The sequence below is a fragment of the Hoplias malabaricus genome, chromosome 1, assembly GCF_029633855.1.
Source record: "Hoplias malabaricus isolate fHopMal1 chromosome 1, fHopMal1.hap1, whole genome shotgun sequence".
In the NCBI taxonomy this organism is placed as follows: Eukaryota; Metazoa; Chordata; class Actinopteri; order Characiformes; family Erythrinidae; genus Hoplias; species Hoplias malabaricus.
In genome coordinates, this window is record NC_089800.1 from 44,206,129 (window position 1) to 44,231,956 (window position 25,828).

At 38.6% G+C, this 25,828-nt stretch overlaps 1 protein-coding gene across 2 annotated transcripts in view; it reads right to left on the reverse strand.

Moving 5' to 3' along the window:
• usp32 (ubiquitin specific peptidase 32) overlaps window positions 1-25,828 on the reverse strand; it is a 43,391-nt gene that overhangs the window by 3,959 nt on the left and 13,604 nt on the right. Inside the window, exons 3-31 of one of the 2 annotated variants that reach the window (XM_066663751.1) lie at window positions 23,035-23,140; window positions 21,957-22,075; window positions 20,397-20,556; window positions 15,215-15,346; window positions 14,811-14,918; window positions 14,462-14,577; window positions 13,973-14,035; window positions 13,763-13,846; window positions 13,617-13,678; window positions 12,970-13,072; window positions 12,666-12,846; window positions 11,905-12,083; window positions 10,739-10,879; window positions 8,227-8,344; window positions 6,916-7,070; window positions 6,256-6,337; window positions 6,020-6,094; window positions 4,390-4,528; window positions 4,170-4,275; window positions 3,891-4,064; window positions 3,420-3,594; window positions 3,161-3,312; window positions 2,633-2,744; window positions 2,301-2,548; window positions 1,999-2,183; window positions 1,149-1,235; window positions 925-1,045; window positions 460-651; window positions 99-348 (exon numbers count right to left, since the gene is read on the reverse strand). In XM_066663751.1, the coding sequence (XP_066519848.1) occupies window positions 99-348; window positions 460-651; window positions 925-1,045; window positions 1,149-1,235; window positions 1,999-2,183; window positions 2,301-2,548; window positions 2,633-2,744; window positions 3,161-3,312; window positions 3,420-3,594; window positions 3,891-4,064; window positions 4,170-4,275; window positions 4,390-4,528; window positions 6,020-6,094; window positions 6,256-6,337; window positions 6,916-7,070; window positions 8,227-8,344; window positions 10,739-10,879; window positions 11,905-12,083; window positions 12,666-12,846; window positions 12,970-13,072; window positions 13,617-13,678; window positions 13,763-13,846; window positions 13,973-14,035; window positions 14,462-14,577; window positions 14,811-14,918; window positions 15,215-15,346; window positions 20,397-20,556; window positions 21,957-22,075; window positions 23,035-23,140 (3,925 nt within the window). Of the gene's footprint in view, window positions 1-98; window positions 349-459; window positions 652-924; window positions 1,046-1,148; window positions 1,236-1,998; window positions 2,184-2,300; window positions 2,549-2,632; window positions 2,745-3,160; window positions 3,313-3,419; window positions 3,595-3,890; window positions 4,065-4,169; window positions 4,276-4,389; window positions 4,529-6,019; window positions 6,095-6,255; window positions 6,338-6,915; window positions 7,071-8,184; window positions 8,345-10,738; window positions 10,880-11,904; window positions 12,084-12,665; window positions 12,847-12,969; window positions 13,073-13,616; window positions 13,679-13,762; window positions 13,847-13,972; window positions 14,036-14,461; window positions 14,578-14,810; window positions 14,919-15,214; window positions 15,347-20,396; window positions 20,557-21,956; window positions 22,076-23,034; window positions 23,141-25,828 lie in introns of both variants that reach the window. The other variant, XM_066663743.1, reaches the window with a different exon arrangement.

Consider the following 25,828-nt stretch of genomic DNA (forward strand, 5'->3'; position numbering starts at 1 on the left):
TAAAATAATGTTTTAATGTGTTTGAACCTGAAAAAAAAAAAACAATTTGTAGATCTCTGACATACAGTGAGAAGAGTGTTGTTTAAGGAGAGACAGACCTCTGCCGGATATGGGTGGGCTGGCTACAGTGGTGGTGGAGATGGAAGACACAGAGGAATCTCCTCTTTCCAGCCTCTGGAGCTCCTCTACTAGGCATTCACTATGGCTCTGCAAGCTCCACATGCTCTGGGCTGCCTCACGTGGAGCCAGAAAGCAACTAGGGTCAAAGCTCACCCGTGGAAACTTCACTATTTTCTGAGACTTTATCCAACGTCCATTCACAAACTGAAAGCGTTTCAAGTGAACAATCTGAAAAAGGGTAAACATGATTCTGATATGAGTGCTCGTATCTATTGGGTATGCAGCAGATCAAAGAGGTGATGTAGAGGAGAGAGCTGTGGGAGTATTGACATCCTTTACCAGTACGGGTGGTAGTCTCCACAGGTCCAGCTTCTTTGTGGCCAGACGGTGGGTTTTGCACTTTGAGCAGTAGTAGAGCTCATCCTCACCCAGCTCCTCCTCACTGGTGAACGCCTTTAGACAGCTATCTAGACTGATGGGCTCAGCCTGGGCACGTCGACTCTGTTCCACACTGGCATGCTCCTCTACTATCTGCATAAAACACACAATCACACACATTATTTAAATTAGTGAAAAAGTAAAGATATCAGATGTAGTTAGGATCTAGATCTTTGTATGAGATTTCTTTCACAAATGAGCAGCATTCCGTTCAAAATATTTGTATTATGCAGGGTATCTGACAATAAGTATCTGTCAGAGATTCCTCAACTGTTTAAAGGCTCTAATATGCATGTTGAGTGTTGAGTGGTTATGATGAGTGGAATGTTGAGTGGTTAGAGCTGCATGGATAACAATGTCGCTCACCCTTTCCTGGGAGGTCTGGTAGCGGAGGTGCAGAGCGGTGGGGTCCCAGTCCACAGCGATATAGGCATTCCCTAGAGCTGCCCTGTCCTCGTTACACTCGACTGTGCAGCCTCTGCAGAACCTGGGAAAGACACGACAGCCCTCATCAGTCACTGTGTGCCACATGAGACCATCAGACACGCAAACACTCAAACACACACACACAGAAATGATAAATTACTTACCTATACCATGGGCACCAGGCACAAGAGTTGCCATCTTTCTGCACTACCCTTAGGGTGAAAGGGTACTGGTAACCCATGCTGTCATCACTGCAGGACAGCAGTATGCATGTCATTAAATAAAAAATTTCACATTTTTAAACGAAGAGTGCACATAGTAAACACAAACATGAACTCGCAATGAGATTAAATTTAAGAAAAAGTTTCAGAAAATTATATAAATGAATAAAGCACATCACATAAAACTGACCGCTAACATTCCTGTGATTATGTAGTGCTCTACTTCTAAAGCCTGTAAAATCATTCTAACTGAATGATGGACACATTAAAGAATTAGTTGTTTATTGGAAAATAAATACAATTAAAATCTAGATTTAAACAAACACTTTAGTGTTCAAACAATGTAAGTATATCGAATGTATTTACAAAGAGAAAAAAAACAATTTAATGCCTTAAAAGATGCTTAGATATAACCCATACACGCTCAAAAAAGGTATATTATTGTCAGGTACAGTGTAAATGTACTTCCCTAAAGCTACATTACATTTTCTTCTCCAGAAGGAGAGATGAATATTTGTAATCTTTCATTATAGAACTGTGTAAAATAAAAGAACATAAGTCTTGAAGATGAAATGGGGCGTATGAACAAATGTACAATTATAAAATAAAAAGGTACAATTAAATTTCCTAACTGAATACGTACCCTTGAGGGTACCACCACAATGACAAATTTTCTGCCAGTGCAGATGTAACACTCAAGTTCACCGGTTCCTTAGGTTTGTTACGTTTTGTAACCTGGCTGTCTAATTGCTTAATATTATAATATAAAACGGGTGTAGAAAACAGGACTAACCAGTCTTGAGCATGGTTGCTGGCCTCCTGAGGGGGCAAAGGGCTGGCCAGACGTGACACCTGGATCCACACTGAGTCGTACAGGTCTTTTTTACTGGTGTGCACTGTGCAAGGCACAATGAGTGGCATACCAAATAGGCTGGGCCTGTTCTTCTGGGATGAGAGAAAATATAGCTCTGTCCGCATCTGGAGGGGAAGAGTATCAGGTTTAGGAATAATAAAAATGAGCTTTAGAGTGTATTTGGTTAAGTTAACAGACAAAAGGCAGACAGATGCATAAACTACAAATCGTAGCACAGTTACCATTTTTCTGTGCATGGCTATGATGTAGCCAATAAAGGGGCTGTCCTGAACTGGTGTGATGTGACCATTAGGGATCCCATTGGTAAGTGTCTTTTCTGAGGCAGAAGGCACAACTGTGCTGGGCATCCCGTTTGCCAGGCTCTTCTCAGAGCCACTTTGAACTGGTGTACCAGCCATGCCGTTCAGGATAAGCACAGGTTTCTCAACATATCTGTTTCCAGCAGTGCCATTAGCCATCACAGTAGTGTCTGTGCGGAATAGATTTAGAGCAGAATGAAATTTCAAATATCATCCACAGATTTAGTGGAACGTTAAGATAGAGTTTTTCTTACCTGTTGGTGCAGGAGAGGTGACAGAAGTGGGAGAACCAGGTACAGGAATCTCAAACGCACACAGGAAGCCATTTACTGATAGACGCACCTTCTGGTTGTCCTGAGGAAAGTTCTAAATGCACACAAACATAACTTCTAACATTGTATTTTAGACAATGGACAGACCTCCAAATGTTGAAAAGCATTAACAGAGATGAGGATATTGCGCCATTCCAGCTCCATAGGTGGGTAATATTGGCACAATTTTGTTCTTCAGATTATTTAAATTGGAATGTCTCCAAATACGTGAGATGGCTCACTGCATTGTTGAAAGTGCTACAAAACTAGAGCTGCAAATGAGTTTTGGTGGTAATTCAAACAGTGAATAAATACTTACAGTCCCACCCTACACACACACCTACTGTTACACCTTAAAATACATGGAGCTTTTGAACGTTAACAAAATGAGAGAGAATTGCGTTTCCCCACAATCATAGACCTCCACTTTAACATGTTATGTGATTCCGATAAAATGTGTGTTCAGTTCACCTTGATGTTGGATGAATGGACCTCAGCCAAGAGGATCTGCTCAGGTTTCAGACTGCACAGTTCACTCAGCTGCTTCTTTAAGCCTGTGTACTTCTCATCCATATTCAGACGAAGACCATAGCGTATTGGAGTGGAACCGTCCAGTTTTATGACTAAAAATAGGATGGGAAACCACATGAGCACGTAGGTGACACTTATGTGGATGGACAAGTCTCTGAAATTTGGTGTCTGAGATGCATTTCTGCTGTGACTTCCTCACCTGTAATCTCCAAGTGCATGGAGCTGTCCATAGGAAGAGGCAAGGACAGGAAATTAAAGGGATCAAAGCGGGCACTGATGTGGCCACAGGTTTTGCACTTGACTTGGGACTTAAGCTGCCCATGGAAGAGGTCCACCACGATAGAACGGTTTCTTCTCAAATGGTTTTCCCAAGCCTAAACACATAAATACACCAGATTCATAAGACACTTCTGATCCACTTAATTCCACTTTAATGTCCACAGGGTAGAGCACTTTTACCCAGTGACTACAAACCTCTTGCTGTCTTTTCATTAGCACAGCATCAATACATGCACATTAAGGCTCATCTACTCCTTAAGGAGTGCTTAGCTAAAGAAGTTATTTTTGCTGAACAGCTTCAATCATTCAGTCTGAAACTATGTGGGCGTGAGTCGTGTCTGTGTGTTAGGAGATAACAGCTCATGGAAAGCGCTTATGGTCAGACACTGACCTCTGTGGCTACTTCTGAGTCTGGCCGCCCATCGCTGTCTTTCAGCTCTACGTAGGGCTTTTCATGAACCCGATTCAGGTCTTCATGGAGCCCGTCCAACAAGAATGCCAGAAGCTCCTGAGAGTCCTGTTGCTGGAACCCATTGAATCTTGGCGCATACTTTGCTATTGTCCACTAAATCAAGAAAGAAACATGCGCTTAACTATGTGCACCGTAAAAAAAGGCAACCACAAAGACTTTTTAAACTAGTAATAAATAATGAAATATGAAGCTGCCCACCCTGAGTTTCAGAGGTGCAATAGTCTTTTGTGTTCCGCTCCAGAGCTCCTGCACTAAATCTCCATAGCATTTGGCCATATGACCTCGCATTCCAATGGGATTTGTTCTGTCAAGATAAAAGCAACTGACTGTCAATTAACATGCTTTTAAGTACAGCTTCAACCCAAAATGCACCTTATTTTTAAGGAAACACTGTTAATTATTGGCTTCATTCTCTCACCTGTTGAGCTCATAGAGGTGTCTCCCTGAGATGAAGTAGTCTGTGAGAGGCTTGGTGTTGCTCACACACTGAATACTGGAGTTCATAAAGCATGTGTTTCCCAAGTTACTCAGGCCTGTGGCACCTTTCTCTGTAGGGACTGCAAGAAGCATTGTACATCCTTTAATTTTCAGAATTGAGTTTAAAAATGTGCCATATTTTACTATTGTCTTTTAATTTACATTATACACCCACACACATTTTATAAATAAAATGTATTTGATGTCCACAACAAACAGTTGAGACATGTTATACCACCTTTCCTTTTGAAACTGTTCAATCATTTTGGAACTGAGGATATTAATTGTTAAAGTTTTGTCCATTTGGTCTTGATCTGAGACTTCATTAGCATAGAGAACACAACATACATTTTTCCATGAAAACAAGCTTCTGGACTACCTGAGATGAGCTTGGGCCCAGACAAATTGTTAGAGGTTCTGCAAAGAACTGATCTATGGCCTTCTCCTTCATAATACACTGAACGATCACTGGATTAGTAACACCTATCTTGTATCTACAGTCATTATCCATTTTATCAACTCAGCTACATGAGCACTTTGTTGTTCTACAATTACAGACTGTAATCCACCTGTTTCTCTGCATATTTTATATTTTCACTATGCTCTTCAATGGTCAGGACCATCACAGCACCACCGAAGCAGCAAGTATGACATGGGTGGTGAATCACTCTCAGCACTACTGTGACACTGATGTGATGGTAGTGTTACTGTGTTGCGTTTGTACATGTGGATCAGACACAGCAGTGCTGTTTGATGTTGATAAGCAACAACCAGATTTTGCTCATAAGACTGAGCCTTTGGTGAAGGCTATTTTATTATATTTTATATTCCTCTGTTTACTGTGTAATGCTTCAAAATCTGACATTAATTTTCTATAAACATTTCATGCATCAATTCCTAAATTAGTTTTATATTTACAAAACACAAAGGATTTACTCAGTGAAAACAATGGAAATCTTTTCGTTGTACTTAGCCAGTTAAGTTTGAAGAGTGTAAAAATAAAAACGTGTTATATCTTTCTTGTTCTTATTTATTGCATTTTATAAAATGTGCCAAATTTTCTTTGAAATGAGTTTTGTAGCTTATTTATCCTGAAAAGTGATAGACAGTCAGCAACTATATAATGAGTATGTACTCAGTAACGCCTAATGAAGGAGGTAATTTGTTTTAAAAGTAACGTAGTGCTAATTTTCACTAGATAAGTAGCATAAGCAAAATTTAATTTTTTTTCAAATCTTTAATTATTCGGATTAATTAATTATACTTTCTAACTAGAAAAACACCTTCAAACAACATAATCACTGAATCTGACTTCACACATTACACAGTCAGTATAACTTCATTAAACCACTTGAATACATATGGTTATTTTAGTGGCTGGAAATCAACATTAACTGTCCAGCAGATGTAAAACTGTTATGCCATTTTGCAGAGTAATGCAATGCGCTGCTAATATGAATTTAGGTTAATGATATATTTTGATATGGGAAATATAATGGAGCAATTTTATAGTGCAAAATGCATCAAGCTCAGATGAAAATCAATAGTCCTCCAGGAGCTCTGAACATTACCTTTGTGTCTGTCGATTTTGCTGCTGTTTGCGATGAATGACATTTCTTCTGGCCAGCTCATATCTTTATTTCGAACTGTCAAGAAGATAAAGAACAAGAACAGATAAGATTTTTTTTTATTACTTCACCCAATATTTCTGCCCTATATGCATACATTGCAATTTCTAAGTTAATATTATGGATAAAAGTTTAAATTAGGACAGAGAGATGCATTTTGGCATACTCTAGAGACACACCCTCAATCACCAAATGCTGCTCATCTTGAATTTTCAAGCTTTCCAATGTATGGTCTTCATCATCAAGAAGGGTGAGGTAATTCTGAGAACAGAGAATTGAATTGAAATAGAGATATTTATCCCAGAAAAAAAGCAAATGCTAACCATAATTTCAATAATATCAAATCCATCAGCATGCTATTTTATCATTCAAAGCCAACATTAACATAAGCAATTATCTTAACACACATAACCTGTTGATGCTAGACCTGCTAGACCACAAAACCTACTACCATCATAAAAACTCAAGGATAAGGCACTCCTTTTAGACCTTGGCCACCCCCTGACTCTGCCCCTGGGTGTATGATTAGCATACATAAAATTGCAAATCACACAAGCACAAAATCTTTAAAAATTAGTAACATAGTAAATTAAGAGAATTATTCATTCATTCATTTTCTGCAACCTCTGTCTTGTTCAGGGCAACAGAATTACCAGGTACCCTCCTCCAAAGTTACATAGTGTAGTTTCTGCAGTGCTTCCCGTTACAGGTCAGTAAAGCATCAAAATAATTTTGTAGCTGTAATTTAGGGTAAAAAAATACATCCTAATGTTGCTTTCATATTAAAGTAACATGAGAAATATACAAGTTATACAGCTTGTGGCTGCATAGGACCTAACCTCACTGTTGTAGAGCCAGAGCCGCATGTCCTCCTCTTTGATCCGTAACCTCTGGGACAGATATTCATGGATGTCTTTAATGGTGCTCATGCAGCTGAAACAACCTGTGTAGGCTAGCACACGCTTCAGAGGTGCATTAGGAGATGGCACATTCCCTGTGAATGGAAAAGGAAACCAAACAGCCCTCAGCATTCTCTAGATAATACAGCAATAATGAAAACATAGCCATTTCAGGAAAACATGAGACACATCTACTCTCCCATACTGTCCATACAGTGCTCACAGACTACTTGTGATTTAGCAGAAGAGGCTTAAAAGAGATGCCAAGGTGTGAATATACTGAGCAACGAGAGAGAGAAAAGGAAGCCTGTTCTTAATTAATTGAAGGGTGGAAAATCAGCTGTCAGAAACTCATTAAGTAACTGCCAATAGAAACCTCTCACTTTCACAATCATTAAATGTATAAGGTTTGAGACAAATATATCCATGGATCTCAAGAGAAATAATCTGTCATAAAGAGTCCCTATGTTACAGTCAATTCTTAAAAATTATAAATCACACAAGAGTGAGGATTAGTTGTAAGGTAGCAGCAAGAAAGGGCAATTGTGATTGTAAAGGTACCATTCAACCATTAGTATACGTGATCAATAGAAGTGCAAAGAAAGGCATAGAAAAAAGTCCAAACAAAAAGTTAATAAAATATAAATCAAGATAAGAATGTTGATTAATTAATTTAATTGAACGAATTAAAAACCTCTGAACCCCCAAGTAAGATCATTGGAGAGAATCAGCTGGAAGAGCACCCATTTCTGCCCATAATGCACAGCTTGCAAATGTACAGAAGCAGTGCTGTGACAGAGGTAAAACATCCAACCAGTCCAATAGCAGGCGTCCGAAAGCCAAAATCAGATTACTGGACCTCTAATGCTCACCAACACACTGCCTCAGCACTGCACAATCAACTTAGTGCTGTGCTGTGCATCCTATCTTTACTTACAGGTTTTCAGGAAACCCGATAACAGGCTCCATAACCAAATAAGCTCTTCTACCTAATATGACCTTAAAACAAACAAGCAGAGCCCAGTGGCAGGCATGCCCAACACAGGGAGAGATGGGTGCTAGGATCAATAAGGATTTAGAATTTTTTTTAGTGCTGCTAGTTAGGAATGTGTGGTGTTTGCTGTGCCGAATCCCAGCTCAGTGCATTTAGAAGATTAGGTTTCCCAGAACGGTGGAAGGAGCCTCTCTCTTGCTGCAGGCTTACATTACCTCGGGGCAAGTGTGGAGGGAACATTCGCAGGCTGGTCATACCCATGTTAACCCAAATGTTGGACTGGGGGCTGCGCGTAGCAGGTTGTTGTCGCAGGAAGAGCAGGTACCGAGGGAACAGCTCCAGCTCCACCTGGCTTGTGACAATGGACTTGATCACCTGCAGGCACAAAAAGAAAAAACGTGGCACATCAAAAAGACAGAAAGCTCTATCAATGATTACAAATTAAAATATATGATTAAATCTCGCTTCCCAGTGTTATAGTTTACTGTGTAACAGCAGATAATAGAAGGGACTATTAGTGAAAAGCCTTCCATTTTGGCTATAAATGTCAAATCTACAACCACTGAGAAAGTTTTTGGGATCATCCGCTCCTCTACTCTAGAAATGGGCTTCACTCAACCTGCCGCAGGTCAATACTTCTCTCTTGGAACATTGAGGTTGTTTCTACACAAACAAACCTGTCAGGCTGAATAGCAATAGGTAAACTATTTTAATACCTGAAAGATTCACTTGGTCATTTATCTGCTTGTATTGACATGAATGATATATTCATTTCACTCATTCTTAGTATTACAAACACAACAACAGTATCAAGTCTGTTTGTCCCCTGTCTTTTTCTTAAATATCCAGATACTAATCAAAATCAGTTTATAATGATTAATATATTACCAGTGACTTATACTGAGTGTCTGAAGAAAGTTGCTCACTTTATATCAGATTCAATAACACACATAGGTATAGTAATAGCTAATATTAGAGACTTTTATATTCATCTAGATAAATGCACAGAATCCACTGAGAAAAAGTATTTGTATAAATTACAAACTCAGGTGCTTCATTGAATATGTAATGGGGCACACTCACTAATGCAACCACACTCTGGACTTAGTTCTGAACTTTGGTATGGATACAGATAATATAACAATTCTCCCACAGAATTTATTGGTATCAGACCATCAACGCATCTCATATAAACTTAATTTTAGTACAATATATGAAAGGTAAATTTTCACAATATCATGTGAAGTGTATTATAACGTCCTCCACTGTGAGAAGGATTAATGATAACCATCCAGACCTCAATTTCTATACGTACTCCATTGAAGATCACTGAAAAGGACACTATAACTGAATATACTGCAACTACAGCATGAATGCAAGACCTCGTTAAACGTATTTCCTCCTCTAAATGTTTGCAATGCATATTAGTACCTATACAATTTTAACTCAAGGAAATGATACCAGAAATAACTGAGCCTTTATTGACAGTAATAAACTCATCTCTCAATCTTGGCTATGTAAAAGAGGGAAAAAAGATGTATTAGCAGCAATTTAATCCCTTGGTCAGGAAACCAGACCTTGATCCTTATGATCTGTCAAACCCTATTTCAAACCAGCCTTTTATAGCTAAGGTTTTAAGGAAAGCGTGGTGCAACAATTAAAGTTGCATTTGCATCAAATCACATAAATGAAAAATTCTAATCAGGATTCAGGCCTCATCACAGCACAGAGACAGCACTAGTGAAATTTGTAAACTACTTATTATTCACTCCCCGAAATAGTATGTACCCCTGTTGAATTTACACAACCAGAGTGGAGTATTTTAAACCATAGGTCACACGATTTTACTAGACAAATCAGGGTTACAGTAGCAGTGTTCGTATGGTTTAGATCTGGCTTAAGAAATGTCTGTCAGCTTGTATATGTACAAGGAGAATCATCAGTACTTACCACTGTTAAATATGGGGTACCACAAAGTTCTGTTTTAGGACATCTAATATTCCTTTTACGTATCCTAACACTAAGGCAACGTTATCCTTAAACATGACATTAACTTTCGCTGGTATGCTGATAACACAATTAATTATACATATATCAACTAAACCAGAAGATAAACTTTACTCAGATTTACTCAGAATGTGTGAAAGATATAAAAACATGGATGTGAAATAACTTCTAACTCAAAAATTGTCGTTCTTGGGCCAAAGCTGCTCAAAGAAAATTGCCTGAATTGGATATTACAATTAAAATGGGTATATTTAAGTAACAGTAACATTTCTCAGTTTCAACATTTGAAATGCTGTCTCTGTAATATTTTTAATTACATATAGGGATTACATGGTTTGTACATCATTGCATTCTATTTTATTTACATTTTGCACCGTGTTGCACCATTTCTGGAAACGAAGAAGTTTCTATACAATGAAATACAAGATATACTGGACCATGCAAGCATGTATATACACAAGTCTCTTACACACTGCTGGGGTTTTTAATCAAACTTCGATATTATAGGGAACAGCAAGATGGGTGTTATATTCTTTTTTTCCCCTAAAGCAGAACCATACCTAGATGTTACTCGTTGTAACAACCCTGAGTTACATTAAAAAGTTAGGGCTAGTGTGCATTTTGTCAACAAGTTTGACAATTATGTAAAAAGAGTTTCTGCGGCAATACAGAACTGCATTTATGTTAATATGTTTCTTAAAAAACAAAAACAGTGGTAATAATGTCCTGCCTGGCCTTTGTGGTAAAGACTAGCACCCATACCGGTCTTGGCAAGCTGAGGTTGGCTCCATACCAATGGTACAGCGCTCTCCATACTGGCTCTGGTACAGTCTCGAAGTCCCGGCCAGCCATCAGGTTCACAGATCTCTTGAGCCGGCCACCCTCCATCGTTAATGTAGGTGCCTGCAGAAAAAGAACAGCCAACACTTAATTCTGTCTGCTTCTCTTGTGTCACACACAGGGAGCATATACGGCTTCTTTTGATGCCTCACACTTTAGCTCAAGCATCAGCTTTTTCACCAAAGCCACAGGCACGGTACTATCTGCTGAATCATTCGTAAGCAGAAAGACTAAGGCGAAGGCTGACACATTTTAAATGACTTATTTGTTGTGACTGAGCTGATAAATAGTGAGATATAATCTGGTTTGACAGCATGAGAGATTCAGTAACCATGACAAGGTATTATTACAGAGCAAAAAAGAACACTGCTTACAAACAAGAACACCATGAACCTCACACAACCAAATCCATTTTCCTGAAATCATTTCAAACTTTTACATTGTAGTATGACTTTTTTCTGCTTGGTATTTTAAAAACAAACATGTGTTACAGACTAGATGGCATAAAACAGAAGCACTATTAAAAGGTGTCAGCTTCAATGAAGCGTTCCCTTGAAAATGGGGATTAGCTAAATCTTGAATCACAAAATGCATCTGTTGTAAAGGCTTTCTGAGCAATTATAGCTTTCACTTGCAAACTAGGTGTTGTCTACTGTCCAAAAGTGAAGGAGAACGAAAAATACCATTTTGAATTTTGAAGCAAATCGGATTAAGCACTCTGGGTGCACTGTATGTTTTTTTTAAACAATTATTTTTTATGTTTTAATGTGAATAAATAAATAATTCAATGTAATAAATACTTGTTTAATTCAAGTTTGTATGTTTTAATGGTTCTACAGCCTTTTTTAAAAAAAATCATCAGGATGCTCTTTTTACAGTAACATTTGAGGAATCACAAGCACCGAGGCAACAGACTGGGTCAATGCAGTTTTTTTTTTCACTGCATTGTGTCGTAGAGGGGGTGTTAAACAGAAGGCTGAAGATTACAAGACTTTCACCCTCTCTGTCTGAACAGATGACAACCCTTTGTTCTTTTCAGACCTGCGCATACAACTGTCAAACAAATTCACCCATGCAATCATTCCTACCTTTACAGTCTCAGTGGTAACTAAGGACTGGTTATCAATGGCGCCTGGCCTCTGTGCGGCCAGGTGGTTGGACAGGTGGCCATTGGCAGAAGAGAAACACTGGTTATTGTTGTCCAAGACATTGTGCTGCCGTGCAAAGCATATGTCCGTGGCAGAGGAGCTTACGTGTGGCATCTGACCTGAAAGAATGACATCAACAACAGGTCAGAGACTGAGCAGTTTACAGGGTGGTACTGAACTCAAAAACCCACATCTGTGACCATAATAGCTACTTTGTCACAGTACTACAGTCTACTCAACAATGATAACAGCTTTTTGTGGATTATTGATAAATCAACAAAGAAAGTCTAAATATTGTCTATATACGTTGAGGTTTAAACCTCAAATCAAAAAATGTATGCATCAGCGTTTTATGAGTAGTCTTGATAGACTTCACAATACACACAAAAGTATTTTTTTTCCTCATGCAACCCAACGATGCATTCAACAAAAACCAGATTAAAAGTAAAAATATGAGGCAAGAAGGAAAAAAGAAAAACACAGGTCAATGTTCGTGAACCCTTCAAATGGTCAAGATCTACTTTGTACTGCACTTCATTTGATAATTGAGAAAATAAATATGTAGAAAACTAAGGGATACTAAGGTGATAATGGTGAAAATACAAAGCTATGAGAAACCTGAACCTGAAACATACATATACAAACCTTGGCCCTGATGTGAATATTTGAAACGTACCTGATTCAGACAAATTTCTACTTACGATGTTTGGTGTTCTCCGAGGTCTCCCAAGTCCTGTCTGGAGACTTGTCTCCTGGGGAACTGAGCGAGCGAGCCACTGCTCCAGCTTTAGTCAAGGGGATGTCAGCAGTTGTGGTGGACTGGGGATTTTTCTTGCCATTAACATGTATACTGGGCTGTTCTACCACAATGGATTTATTATCCTTTTTAAAAAAAAAAAAAAAAAAAAAAAAAAAAAAAAAAAAAAAAGTAATAAATTAGTCAGATTTATCCAATGCATAGTGTCTCGTAACTGCAGCGTCTGTCGACGTGGCTGTATCACTTACGTATTTAACATAGTCTTTCCACAACTGCCACCACTGCATGGAGATGAGGAACCAGTTCTGGCCTGGTTGCAGCCCATGCCTGCTCTCTCTCTCCAGCCATCCTCTACACAGACACAATCATAAATAATAGCTCGAGGCACATTTGGACAAACTTTGCAAAACCAACAGAGAGTGAATCTTTTTCTAAGTATTAAAAAAAAAAAAAAAAAAAAAAAAAGGATGCACATATTGTATTGGACACAATGAGGTGCAAATACAGAAATAACAACAGCCACCACAATTTAAGAACAGTGGTTACACTGCATAAAAATGAAAAACAGTGAAAAAATGAAACTACAGATGTTTAATGTTATCATTATAATGCATTGTGCCATGATTCTGTGACTTCTATATCAGAACATTTCTAGACTAAAGGCAATGGCTTAGAAACCTGTGCATATAGTGCAGATGTCCAGAGAATGATGCTTAATGACTCGTTATATTTTATTAACAGAATTACCATCAGGAGATGATGAGATTGACAATGAATGTCAAAAACCAAAGACAAATTTAACTTATAATATTGCAGCACATGCACGGAGGTTGGAAAATAATGAGGTTAACAGAAGAACTGGTTGGTGGATGCATGTGCTGTGGCTCAGACTGACCTGATGATCTGGCCCTCCTCCTCTGGAGTAGCGGGCCGTAACCCCAGGACAATGTGGCACACCTGTTCAGAGAGACATCAGGTTTGAAACTTGCGAGCAACTATCAAGAACATTTTACTAAAAGGGAAAAAATCCATTTACAGTACCTGAAAAAGCAGGTTAAGGAACTCGTTGGCGAGGGCACTCTTTACACTCCATATCTGATAGTCCTCCAGTGTTAGGTGCCCCTGCTGTAATGTTTGAGAATCACCAGAATAATCAGTATTTCGAAGAAGAAAAGGAAGAAGTATGTGCTCTCAATAGTTGAAAAGACTTGTTGGATGTTACTCAAAATTAATTCAACAAAAAATTGTTACTTTTGTAGTGTCGTGCATCTTGAGGATATCTTCGACTATGTCAGAAGCATTGGAATGCAATTCCTAAAAAAGAAAGGGGGAAACAGATGAGCTAAAACCATATGAACAAACAGTAGCCCAATGCTGCATTCCTAAGGCATGTGAGGACAAACCATGAGGATTTATTAAACTCTGAGTCACCAAGCTAATTAAGAACAGTAAATCTTATTTGGGAACTCAAACACTGCCATCACAAGCATCCTATATTTACTACAATCAATAAGGCAGAGCGCAAACAAGGATTTACAGGTGTATTCCAAAACAGCGACATTGATGCCAATCGGTAGCTAGAAAAAACAAGAAGGCACAGTGAACATGCCAAGCAGCCTGTAGCCAAAACCCAGTCTTGCCAAACCAGATTTTTGCAACAAAAGGTTCACAGAATTACTGATGTGCTTTCTGCTATTTTTCTATATCTAGTTTAGTTCGGTTTAGACGTTAAGAGCTTACAGGAAGGGTATCAGTGCGGTTGTCCTTCCATACTTCCAGCAAGGCCACCACCATTTCATGTACCTCGTCTCGAGACAGAACTCCATCCCGATCTACATCAAACACTTTGAAACAAACTGCAAGGACGAGAGTGACAGCTTTAGTAGCAAATAGGGACGAAAATCTTGCTGAGTCTTGCTGAGTCAATTCTTAATTAAAACATCAAAAATCAGAGTATGCACGTCAATTAAAACTAATTACAATGCATGCCGCAATGCCATAAATTAAAGGTTCCTCCACAAACACAACACAACGCTCTTTGTTAGAATGATCCCCCCAGTGCTTTTGGAAAAAAAATGGAATCGCTTACATTTTTGCCTTTCAGCCACAGGGCCTCGACAGCATGCTGAGAGCCCACAAGATATCTCCTTAAAGTCAATGTGATTGTCCCGATTCTCATCAAAGGCATGAAACAACCCTGCAAAATGGGAGAAAATGTCAGTGTTCAGACTAATACAGAAAATAATTGGATTCTTCATGATGTTTTACATCTATGGTTGAACCAATGTGTTTCAAAAGCAAATGTTATAAATACCGTAACATCTCCATTAAAGAACCATGACGTTTCTCAATATTGTGAATGCTATATTGAGTAGAAGTAGCAGGTGTGTCTGGGTATGCATTAGAAGTCTAATGTGTGCAGGAGTGCATGTGTCTCTGGATAACAGCCCGGTGGGGTCCTCTTAAAACACAGACTCATAAATATTGCATTACCTTCACTTAGAGCTGCATGAATAGGGGGGGAGACCAGAGGGACAAATGTTTCCAAATCAAAGCGGCCGGTCCTTGACTGGGCTTTCAGAAGCCAGTAGCGCTTCTCCAAGTCAATAATATCAGATTCTTCTACTGCAATAAAAAAAAAAAAAAAAAAAAAAAAAAAGAGAAGAGAATTCACACATTTAACCCCTTGTAGAAGCACTCTGAAAAACTACTTAACTAATAACATGAAATAAAACTTACATTTTTATGACCATGCTTAATCCCAGAGTTTGTATTCAATTTATAAAAATCAGTAATTCTGGCACAACAAATCTGTATCATTAAATCTGGATTTTTAAAGAATTAAATATATAATTTCTTTCTTTGTACAAATTTTTATACACACTTCACACCACTGCATCTGACACTTTGCATTGTGCTTGATGATGTAAGGCTTTGATGCAGCTGCTCGGCCACAGAAACCCATTCCATGGACCTCTCTGCGCACAGTTCTTGAGCTAATCTGAAGGTCACAAAGGTTGGAGATCTGTAGCGATTGACTCTGCGCACTATGTGCCTCAGTATCCACTGACCCCATTCTGTCATTTTATGTAGCTTACCACTTCGTGGCTGAGTTGCTGTCGTTTCCAATCCCAATCACTTCCACTTAGTTATAATACCACCACACACAGCTGACTGTGTAATATTCAGTAGCGAGGAAATTTCATGACTGGACTCAATCACAGTAACACGCTGGAATTCAGTGAGCTCCTGAGAGCGAGCCATTATTTCACAAACATTTGTAGGATCAGTCTGCATACCTAGGTGCTTGGTTTTATACACCTGTGGCCATGGAAGTGATTGGAACACATGAATTAAAAAAACAAAAACAAACAAACAAACAAAAAAAAAACCCCACACACACTTCTGTCCAACTCCCCCGAGCTAACACACAGGGAAACATTCACAAACGGAATTGAGTCTTCTCATGTGTTTATCATGGCTAATCTTTAATTAATAAATATCCATAGTTTCATATTAACCTAGCACATGCCTAAAGATCTCAAAGAATGTTACATAAGAACCCAGCATTTACTAGTAGGCAAAAGCATGAGTCAACGAGAATGATATACAGAGCATCGGGGCGAGTTAAGAGTTCCCTAGGATGACTCCCCTTTCATCAGCATAATCTCCAGCTTAAGCTAATAGGATTGAGCTATCCATGTCACTTGCTCCTCTCAACCCAGGGTGTCATACATAAAGCACAGGTGTCAAAACACAACCAGAGACATCACATTTCTCTGCCAAACACCATTTCCCTTTCAAATGTCTCTTGCAATTCTATTAAGAGGGGAAAAAGGAAAAAACAGGCATGATTAATTAACGGCACAGAGCCAGAACAGAAAATAAACACCCCTGCTCCCTGAGGCCTAAAGATGGCTTGTCAGCCAAATGTGAATTGAAAGTAACTCCTGGTAACCTTGCTCTTACAAATTAATTCGGCCTCCACCAGCCACCAACCATCTCTTCTCTCTTCTTTTCTATTAAATTTGCACAAAATACAGTTGTACATGTTGTATATGAAATTGGACATGGTTTGCAGAATAGAATCTTGCAAGCAAAATGACCAATACCTTCTAACACAACTATTTAGGTTCTCAGTTATACAGTATTTTTTAAATCAAGCCTAACACCGTTTTTTAAACAATTGCTGATGCCATAAACAACACTATGAAACTAGAAATACATCCATCTATACTAAGCATTTATTTAGGATTATATATATATATATATATATATATATATATATATATATATATATATATACAGTAAAATAATAATAATAATAATAATAATAATAATAATAATAATAATAATAATAGTAAAACACATATTGTAAAGAAAGAGTTCTACTTTACTTCCTTGAATCCTGTGGTTAGAGCTACAATCATGAGTCTGACTGCAAGTTAGCAGAGTTGCTGCTGGGGACTAATAGATAATAGTTCTCTGATATATAAAAAACGTGTGCAAAAACATCCTGGAATACACAGACTAACTGAAGCACAGATATAATCAATGATTCAGAATGTTATTTTAAGGCATGGTGAAAAGTAAAATGAAGCAGATTAATAATTAAGGCGTTCATAGGATGATGGAATAGGAGAATGTCCATTTGCATACAAGTACCTTTAAGAGGTCCACTGAATTTCACATGACTTAAAGTCCAATTTAGTGAAGAAGAAAACAACATTCAACAACACAGCGGCAATATCCCTACTTCTATCAGAGTCTGTGATTAAATATAAATGAGCAAATATAGTTAGGAATAGTCATTGTTCCTGAGCACTTGAAACTCACAATGATTATATGAGCAGGAGAGTATCTGTGGGAAATAAGCACCTGGTTGAGCAATATGCATGACTGCTGCATTGAGGAGTGACTGATAATCTATAAAACCCATTATGCTTAGGATGGATCAGCCCAGGACCATCTTTCATCCTTCATTCTGCAGCCCCTTGTCTGCCCATGAGCAGTCCATTTCATTTTATGCACCAATAACGTCAACTGGCACACCAGATTTCTGAATCATGAACAAAACTGGGGTTTAAGGGACAGTTTTATCCTTAGGCCCAAAGTATATTTTTTGTGGAATTAGTTAAGCTAAGTTTCCATTCTTATTTTATATTTTTATAAACGTGTCAAACTGAGTAGATAACCCCTTACTAAACACAAATTAAATGGTTGGCACTGAGCAATTTCTCTCAGGTACATTTATTTACTTATTTTATTTTAAAGCAGAGCTGGCAACTTTGTGATAATGCCTTAATCACACCAAACAGCCAAGTTACAAAATAATCTACACATTCTAGAAGAAACATAATTAAACCGAACAACATTAATTAATAAAAAGATGATTGCCATCTAAATACTAGGAATCATTCAAGTACATGAGGTGCAAACCTAAGAATAGTGTAGGTGATGACGACGACAACAACAACAACAGCAACAAGAACCTAGTTTTGCAAAGGTCTATCCAGAAAGACATTCTAATCAGAAATGCAGAGGCAGTACCCACCTAGAGGAGCAACTCTGTCAGAGAGGCAACAGAAGTACCATACCATATTCCACCGCACATGTCACGGCTCGGGTTGCCGGAGGTGCTGTGGACCATAGTAAATCCACAGAGGTCTGCGTCACGTCATAAAAAATTATAAACTTGCCTTTGTCTTGTTACCCTGACCCTCTGCCTCTTTCTGAATTTCTGCATTATGCCAGCTACCCAGTCACTGCCCTCTGAGATGGGGCCTGGGACTTGTGCAAGGCACATTCTGGAAGGTACATGGAGACACACACTAAGAGATCAAAACCGCTTCACACCAACCACACATACACATGCCTTGTTTCGTTAAGAGGATAAACTGGAGCAGTCAGCAGATTACTGTATGGCTTTCAAGTTCCCTCGCTGATTGGTTTTGGACAAGAACACAGCACAAGATCTTTCCAGCTTTGTCCTTGATTGACAAAACAAACCCATTCTAAATTTACCTGTCCATTTGCATAAGCCAATTTTCTTCTGTGTTGTATCTTACATTTGGCACCACAAAAAAAGACAAGGGAGAGTGCTGAAAGCTGAGATACGGGGGTGTGGCATTTTGTGGGAAAGAGATAGCTCAACACCTGCAGTGATTTCCATTAATTAAGTTGCAGTAAAATCAATACAGAATTTTGTGATTGCAGTTTTTTTTCTAGCTACCCTGACATGTGGAAAAATGGTTTCATTCTTGCATCTACTATGTATCAAATATTTTAGATAGAATTGGAAGAGTAGCAGTCAACGTTAATGTGAAATGTTAGTCATCTTTCTTGTCAATCAATTTTTTCTAATTACATCACCATACTGTCAAGGCCTACCATGAAATTCTCATTATTCACAGTCATTTGTGCTATATACTTAAACATTGGAGATTAAACAGAAAAATACTGTATTCGCCATGCTTATAAACTGCATAGTAGCATCAATATCACTAATCTCATTCTATCTCCAGCGCATTTCAATATTAAAAGTTCTGACATCTCTACAGTGAAGAGAATCTAATCAAGCCATAATATACACTATATAGATTAACTAGCTATGTGTAATAATCAGTCAGCCAATAATGATTTCCTCTCAGCATAAAAAAAAATCTATAGTCTTTTAAATCACTAATCCACTCTGCCAAGCCTATGCACACTGCAGATTTGTGGAGTGAATTAATTTACAATGCTTTTTTCCCCATTTGCATTTGTTAAAGGATTTTCTCTGAGCACTGAAAATCACCAGGGTAAATTACACAGATCTGTGAATGAGGGTCAAACGATAGTTCAAATAATATTCACATAGTATCCTCCTATAGGGCCTCAGACATTACTATTTCATAGCACTGTACAACTACTTGTGGAAAATGTATCTGACCATTAAATGTGTCTTTACTAATGTTGTAAAAATCCAGGGATGTTTAGCTGGGCTGGAAGAAGGCTGTCGGAGGGAGGATGAGATGGGGAATGAATGCAGTCATTTCCTGGGGAGTGTCAGCCAGTGGGTAATAGCTGGGTGGTAGTGACAGCTGCAGAGTTGTCAAATGATGCCCCACTCTTTACAACAGGGCAGTGTGTGTGTGTGTGTGTGTGTATATGTGTGTGTGAGTGAGAGAGAGAGAGAGAGTGTATGCATGTTCACCAAGTGGGAAGTGGAGCCTGTCACTTGCTATTATCACACTCAGACGCCTCTCTCCCTGTGCAGGAGAGGACCTTTGCTCATGCCTGCCGTGTGTCAGGGGACAAGACTGCAGGCTGAACGATCGGCTCCTCATACAGACAGCTGCAACACAGGCTTTGTGCCGATGTGGGGGAGAAAGGGGGGAGTGCAAGACAGCTTACACATCATCGGCTTCAGAAACAAAAAGCCTCATTGATAAACTCGATCAAACTAAGCCCAGGAAAGCCCGCAGCTTGTCCCCAAATAACATCAACATTCCAGCCACTTTGTCAACATAGCTATAAAAACACGTGCACACATGTAAAACACAGCTGTCTCCTCATAACCCCAGCAGATTTCTCAACTGATGCAATGCAATGTATACAAGTTTAAGCCAGTAATTCCCTGGTTAAAACAGTGGTAAAGTCCCCTCTACTTGCAGTACTGTGCAGTGCCACTTACAATGTGTGACTCCAGCGAGTGTCTGGTAGAAGGTGGGTGTGTCACTATCGTCGGTCAGGGTGACACACACTCCGCCCGAGAGAAGCCAGCGGGAGAAAGTGAAGGCTTCTTTGTTCTGCAGGAGCCAGCTCTTAAACTTCTCATAGTTTACTTTCTCGCCCTGTCAGAGAAATATATAAATTACAGTGTCAGTCAATGAGTATGTGCACATAATAATAAAAAATAATAAATAAATAAAAAAAGTTGAAAAATAAATTAATTAGCCACTTAAGCATAAAAGCTGAAAAATACCTTACAATATTGCTATCAAAGAATTAACGCACATTTTTCCAAATCTGGCCACAACTCAGCCGTAATTCATGCTTCTAGTGATGTTTTAGTGGTTTTATTTTGCGACGTAAACACATCGCATATATATTAAATTGTAATTATAATATAATATATATAAAATTCCATTGTGCTGACCTTACGTTGATTCTTTTATTTTACATTGACATATCCATTATTAAAATGATTCAGTCTTTAAAAGAGACAATCGAATCATTTCAGAAAATTGCGCAGTGTACTAATTTTTTTTAATTGATGAACAGCACTAAACAAACCATAAAAAGCCACTATTGAATAAATGTGTACTTAATTTCTTATTTATGGTTGAAATGTGTGGAACTGTCTTTCATGCTCAGGTCCATTTAAAGGGTATAACACTTGGAGGGAAATGACACATAAATGGCACAAGTATGTATTTTGAAATGTGTATATTGTATGTAATAATACAATGAGTTCACTATAAATGTTACGGGAGAGCAACCTCTACATTGACACCTAGAGAGAGAGAGAATGTGTGACAGAAAGTAAGAGGCAGTGAGACATAGAGAGAGGCAGGGTGGGGGATGGGGGGCACTGTCAGTGACCTCGTTGGCACAAACAGATAAAGCGGTTAAACATTTGCACTATCACCTTTAAGCTGGGTATTAAATGAATGGTTCTCAAAGTCTCTTGATAGACCTGAGAGGCTAAACAGGCCAGACGGCTTTACAATTATACTATATGTATAGTTATATATAGTTAGACATCCAACGGGAACTAGAGCTAACTCGGCAAGGAGAGACCGGATTTAAAATTCTGCAAGCTCTTTCTAATCCATTTATCACCAAGCTAACAACAAACTTTACTCAACACTCGTGCTAGACAACTATCCACGTAACTCACTTTGCCCTAAAGGATTTAAAAAAGAAACACTAACTTTTGTGAGGGTTCAAATCATGTTTTGGGTTACACTGGAGTGGATGCTGCTCAAGTTGTGAGCATTTTAGCACAGGGTTCTTTACACTTTTTGCTTTCTATCACAAGCTTTGCCTGATTTCTTGCCTGGTGTTTATTGAGAAAGCATGATTTTTGCCTGGGCGCCTGTGTAACTGCTATGTCTGACAGGCAGCCTGTGGAGGCGGTATTGACTGGCAGAAGAGAGTTAAGGCCCTGCATGTGGGAGGTAAATCAGAGAGGCTGGTTAGTGCATCAGGCAGAGACAGTAATCCAGCCTGACAGGCGTCCACCACCGACCTCCAAGAAGCACTTCTTCAGTGAGGGCGGCACTTCCCCGTCCACCAAGCGGAGCATGTTCTCCACCTCCTCTCGCACGACATAGCTGCCCGAATCATTGGCGAACAGACTGAAGATGTCTGTGAACAGAAAAATACAGGGGTCAGTTCATGGTCTCACTTCTCTCTTAAATCTACATACAGGTTATTTTTTTATACCTTGTCAGGTAATTTTTTTTCCTGTTTTCCCTCTATAATAGAATGTGGTAAAACTGTATTTTGTTTTTCTTACACTAACCATAATTTCAATCCATTTTTAATACTTATTTTGCCCTTTCCTGATCTAAAATATAACTGTTTTTTTTAGAGGTGAGTTACATATTTTTATTGTGTTATTATGATCTTGAAATATCTTGGTTTAAGAGTATTGTAATGTTTTTGTCAAATCCCATCTCATTATTACACATATCTCTAAAAAAATGGCAGTATGCTGGTCCTGACACAGCTAGTTATCACAGTGTTTCTCCAACAAACCTGGGACATTTTCGTCCTGAAAATATATGAAAACACTCACTCTAACCCTCAAAGACACACACACTTCTTATCAGAGTCCAGCAGGCAGTGTGTCTGACACTCTCAGCTCCATGCACCTCCACATCAATCACAGTTGTCAAAGTGTGGCACTGCTGCAGGGCCTTACATCCATGGGGGACGTCAAACTGAGTTCTTAAAGGAATCCTAGAGCCACCTCAAACCCACCTGCCTACATACGCTGCAATTATGTTTCTTTCTCTGTGAAGCGGAACAGCTCTTCCAGGCTTATTTTCACAAGTAAGAACATTTACAGTAGATGTATGAATATGCTGAGACCAGGAAGGAGCTGGCTGCTAGGCAGCTATTTTTAAAAGGGCATTGCACTGCACCCACTGGGAATTTAGTGCAGTTGCTGTACAGTGTGCTATGCAAAATAAGCAAAATACAGATAAGCTTCTAGTTTATCAGAACAACAACACAGTGTATTTAGACCAAGGCAGGTGGCTTTGCTAAAGAGGATATACTTTGGTTACTAGTGCCAAAATTAAGGGGTTCTGGAGATTTACATTTTGCCTTTTCCTCATCTCGTCCTCTTGTCAACAGAACCAGACCAACGATGAGATTGTTGAAGTGTAGCCCTTTTGGTGTGCCTCCAAATGAATTGTAGATTACCTACAGGGAATAATAAAAAAAGGAATTGAAGTTTTTAAAGAGAATAAATAAACATTACACAGCTATGGCTGTGTGTACATTAAATAAAAATTATTATACTAAAGTAATAATTTCCATGATTTTTTTCAAAGGACAGAAACAAGACAATACAAAAAATAGAAAGGGAAAAATGTAACCCAAAAAAAAAATAAATAAAAAAAAAAAAAAAAAAATATATATATATATATATATATATATATATATTGCCTATGACTAACCTAAAACCAACAAGCTCAGTGCTAACTGAAGTGACCTTTGTGATCCAGAACCAATAAGCCTACATCAGTACCTGATCTCACTTATTCTCTTGTAGATGAATGCAATCAAGTCCTCAATGTCAAACATCAATTTTCAAAGCTTCCCAGCAAAGTAGAGGCTGTAATTACAGCACCACAAATTCTCTTTAAAACACCCCTGGGATTGGAAGAAACAGTACATAGATAGCGGTGTTTCTCATTATAAGAAACCAGATTAGTAAGCTCAAATAGACTTCCTTATCAACTCCATGTGGCTGTAGACAATTGTGATGACTTAGGAATGCAGATTGCACAATGCTAATTACTAGCTATAAGTTCTATTACATTTTATTCACAACACCCTTGCAGCACCCATGTAAAAATAGAAAAACACAAACATATAATGACTTAACAACTGTAGGTTGAGGTGAGGGTGGGGGGTGGCAGGGAAATAGCAGATTAAATATGTGAGGGACATACAACAAATAAACACATTTATTTCAATTTTGAACTCTAAGGCTAATGGGATTTGCAGTTTGGTTTCAAAAACACTTAAAATGCTATATACATAGCACTGTTCACAGAGAGAGCTCTGTATCTTGTGTTTAGAGGAGACTGTCTTGCTTTATATAAAACCTGAAGGAGTGGGAATTAGAGTGAAGTAGTATAACAGTAATACTGTACCCAGCTGTATTTAAAAACGTGGATGGTATCTCAAAATGAGAGCAGTTTCAGAATTGCTGTGTGTGATGTGTCATATTTCTTTTCTGTATATGAACAAGTTCAGTACAAGGTCAAGTTCATTCATGTGCATTTAAGAGAGCCACAAGGAGGGGGTGCTGAGGGAGTTCACTGACTGGTGATGTCACACACTGAAAATTATTATTATTATATTTTGTAATGGGAAAAAAAAAATAATAAAAAAATAAAACACAAGCCCAGTAGCCCATCACAGTTGTGAGTTTAGCGCGTGAGTTCGGGTTAAAAGAGAGTAATGAAGCTGAAAACAGTCAAAATGACACTTCATTTGACTTTGTGCTCACAGCTATGAGGCTTAATCTCTAAATATGTGGGATTTGAATTCAGTTTGCTGGAAAACCATCTGCTGTGGTGTGCTAAACTACAACTGCCTGTTAGCTGGCCAGCTGTGCTTCTAAACACTTTCTAATTTAGCTTATTTTCAAACTTTTCTCTTCCTCCAGCACTAGTCACTGATTTTTTGTGCTCTCAGAAAATGGTTGTTAATCATCAGCACATTTGTCAGTATTTACTTACTATTGGGTTGCGCCGAAAGGAACTGCACAGCGCAAAACCCTTCACTCAACCCACACTCTCAGATATAAGACTCACACAGCCCAACAGTTCACCTCCCTCCCCCCATGGTAATACCGTATAAAAAACGTGAATACCACCCATCCCTAGTGGTAATACCTATGGATATACATTTTGGAAGGAGAATGGTGTGTTACTACACTGACAGTACATCTGTCAACACGAAGGAGGACACACACACACACACGACAGAGGAAGGCACATCACCACAGAAGCAAATTCATCCTCCACAATGACCTTAAGGAGGCATAATGTGGGGGAAAAATAATAAAAACTGGATTGCCTTGATTCGTTGGAAAATTTCAAAAGAACCCTTTCATGCTACTGGAGTGATCATTACTCTTTAATTACACCAGTACTTGCTGATAGTAGAGCTGGAAAGGATGGAGGTGAACATTTCTTCCACAAGAACAATCTGCCACAAGAATAGACAGGAAGCTGGCAGGGTGTGATGGCGTTAACGACCATGGGAAGCTAGAAATCAGTAAGTGCTGTTAGCTGCCAGGCTAGCTGTCACTGAGGCTAAATGAGACTGCATAAGCACCCTCAGGCTCACTCATCACTGTGATGGAATGTGCTATGGGCTCCTTCCGTCATTGACCGCTGAAGGACAGAGGGTCAGGTGTCACCCTTGGCCTACAGGCTAAAGATCAACTGTCATCTGGCCTAACTACCTTTACTGACACACAGAGTTAGGGTGTATGGCTTTATATATTTTCGGGGATTAATACATTAACAAATGTACACATTCGTGGAAAGAAAGGGATGTTATTTCCAAAGTGAAGTCCTAGAAGTTGTCTGTATCTTGTTTCTCATAATCCAGGTAATCCCAAACACAATGAGCTCTTGATTTCCTTCTGTTGCTAAAAATATGCCCCGAGGGCCAATTCACTAATATAGTATTTTTTTTATTCATTTCCTTTTCTCATTAACAGCTACAAACATTTTTAGGAGTTATCTTTTATGTGGAAGGAGAGAGAGATTTTTAATTGCGAAGCAAGACTGGAGCTTGATTTTCTCCTATTTAAACGCAAGTTTGCATTTATTCATGATTGAACAAAGTATAACAAATTTGTCGTCT